Genomic DNA, 1,965 nt, shown 5'->3' with positions numbered 1-1,965 from the left:
GGGAGGAGATGCAGGGAGATGGAGGAGATGCAGATGCAGGGGAGATGCAGAGCCGTGGAGGAGATGCAGGGAGATGGAGGAGATGCAGATGCAGGGGAGATGCATAGCCGTGGAGGAGATGCAGGGGAGGCGATGCAGGGGAGATGGAGGAGATGCAGGGGAGATGCATAGCTGTGGTCTAAAATTGTCAATTTGATGCCAGATTGTGGTCTAAAATTGCTGTGCATTGGTTGCTTGCAGATGGATACTGACCAAAGCTTCTTGGACACCCTTGGTTTTGGTTACACGCAAACACAACTAGAAAGTCCAATTGGAGAGCAGACAACTCCATCAACGCAGCATCATTCTGCAATAACAGAGAAAGGAAAATCCAACAAAGGCAAAAATTGGTCTAGTGATGAGGACAAGGTTCTCATAGCAGCATGGGCAAATACAAGTTTGGATATTGTTGGGATAGATCAAAACCGGGATGCTTATTGGGATAGAATTTCAGAGTACTACAACACACACAAGGAATCATCATGGCCGGAGCGTAATGCTAATGCAATCAATTGCCGTTACACAACGATTAATAAAGAGACCTCTAAATGTTGTGGTTGCCTTCAGCAGATTTTAAATAGGGAAGAAAGTGAAAGCTTTCATGACATCAGTGATTTCTTTACGTTTCCATCCTTTAGCCGGTCCACGAACAATGGCAAAACGGGATTGCAGAACTCCAAAGGCTCGTTCCACATCTTTCCTAGCCCCCTCTTGCTTCTTGGCAAAAGTTTTATGCTTTCTGCTAGTTGGAGCTGGTATGCTCTTCACAAATGTTGCCCATCGTGGATAGATACCATCTGCAAGGTAATACCCCATTGTGTACTGATGGCCATTGATGCTATAATTCACTGGAGGAGTTTGGCCTTCGGCTAGCTTTGTAAAAACAGGAGAACGTTGAAGAACATTTATATCATTCAGAGACCCTGGTAAACCAAAATAAGCATGCCAAATCCAAAGATCTTGTGAAGCAACTGCTTCCAAGATCATAGTGGGCTCGCTCACATGGCCTTTAAACATGCCATGCCATTTTTTGGGGCAATTTTTCCACCCCCAGTGCATGCAATCTATGCTCCCTAACATACCGGGAAATCCTCTTTCCTCCCCTATTGCAAGTAACCTAGCAATGTCTTCTTCATTTGGAGATCTCAGGTACTTTTCCCCAAAAACTTCACAAATTTTGATCACAAATTTCTTGCAAGACTCTAAATTAGTAGACTCAGCGGACCGGATGTACTCATCAACATAATCGGCTGCTATTCCATATGTTAGTATCCGCATCGCCGCGGTCATCTTTTGCAAAGGATGTAACCCAAGAGCTCCAGAAGCACTTCTTTTTTGCGTAAAATAATCATCATAGTCATGCTCAAATATACCATCAGCTATGCGGTTGAACAAAGTACGCGACATCCTAAATCTGTGCATAAAAATTAAATGAGACAGGGAAATGAAAAAAGGACCAAAGCAGAGAAGTGTACTAATTACGAACCTTCGTCGAAACAAATGTTCGGGAAAGCGAGGAACCTCTTTGAAGTAGTCGTCCCACAGAAGAAGAAATCCGGCATCTCTTCCTCGGTCGATTGACTGACGTCCATGCTTGGAACCGCCATGGCGTCGACCGTTCTTCCTCTCTTCCTCCTCCCGCTCGGCGAATGCTGCAAGTATGAGTTCATCGTTGCCAGATGAAGATGACGAAGAACTCATGTCCCAAGTGGATGTGTTCGTTGTGTTGCGTGACAAACGATAGAGAAATCTAGGTGAGAAGAGAAGTCACAGGTAGAAGTGTGCTGGAAGAGAGGTGGTAGGGGTGGTTTATATAGATCGGAAATATGGCCGTTGGAAATATAGCCGTTGGAAATATAGCCGTTTGAAAATATAGCCGTTGGAATATACACGTCCTAATTTACACGTTCCACTGGAAAACTGGGA

General features: G+C 44.6%; 1 protein-coding gene across 1 annotated transcript; it reads right to left on the bottom strand.

Moving 5' to 3' along the window:
* Positions 1 to 612: 612 nt before the first annotated feature.
* On the bottom strand, positions 613 to 1,646 carry LOC119333339. Its single transcript, XM_037606268.1, has 3 exons — positions 1,561 to 1,646; positions 1,059 to 1,453; positions 613 to 962 (listed from the first exon to the last, which is right to left on the bottom strand). The coding sequence occupies exons 1-3, from the start codon at positions 1,644 to 1,646 to the stop codon at positions 613 to 615; spliced, it is 831 nt and encodes a 276-aa protein (XP_037462165.1).
* Positions 1,647 to 1,965: the final 319 nt, after the last annotated feature.

This window comes from Triticum dicoccoides, chromosome 7A, assembly GCF_002162155.2.
Source record: "Triticum dicoccoides isolate Atlit2015 ecotype Zavitan chromosome 7A, WEW_v2.0, whole genome shotgun sequence".
Taxonomy (NCBI): domain Eukaryota; kingdom Viridiplantae; phylum Streptophyta; class Magnoliopsida; order Poales; family Poaceae; genus Triticum; species Triticum dicoccoides.
The sequence above is the reverse complement of the archived record's forward strand: the minus strand, read 5'-3'. Positions and strand labels throughout refer to the sequence as shown.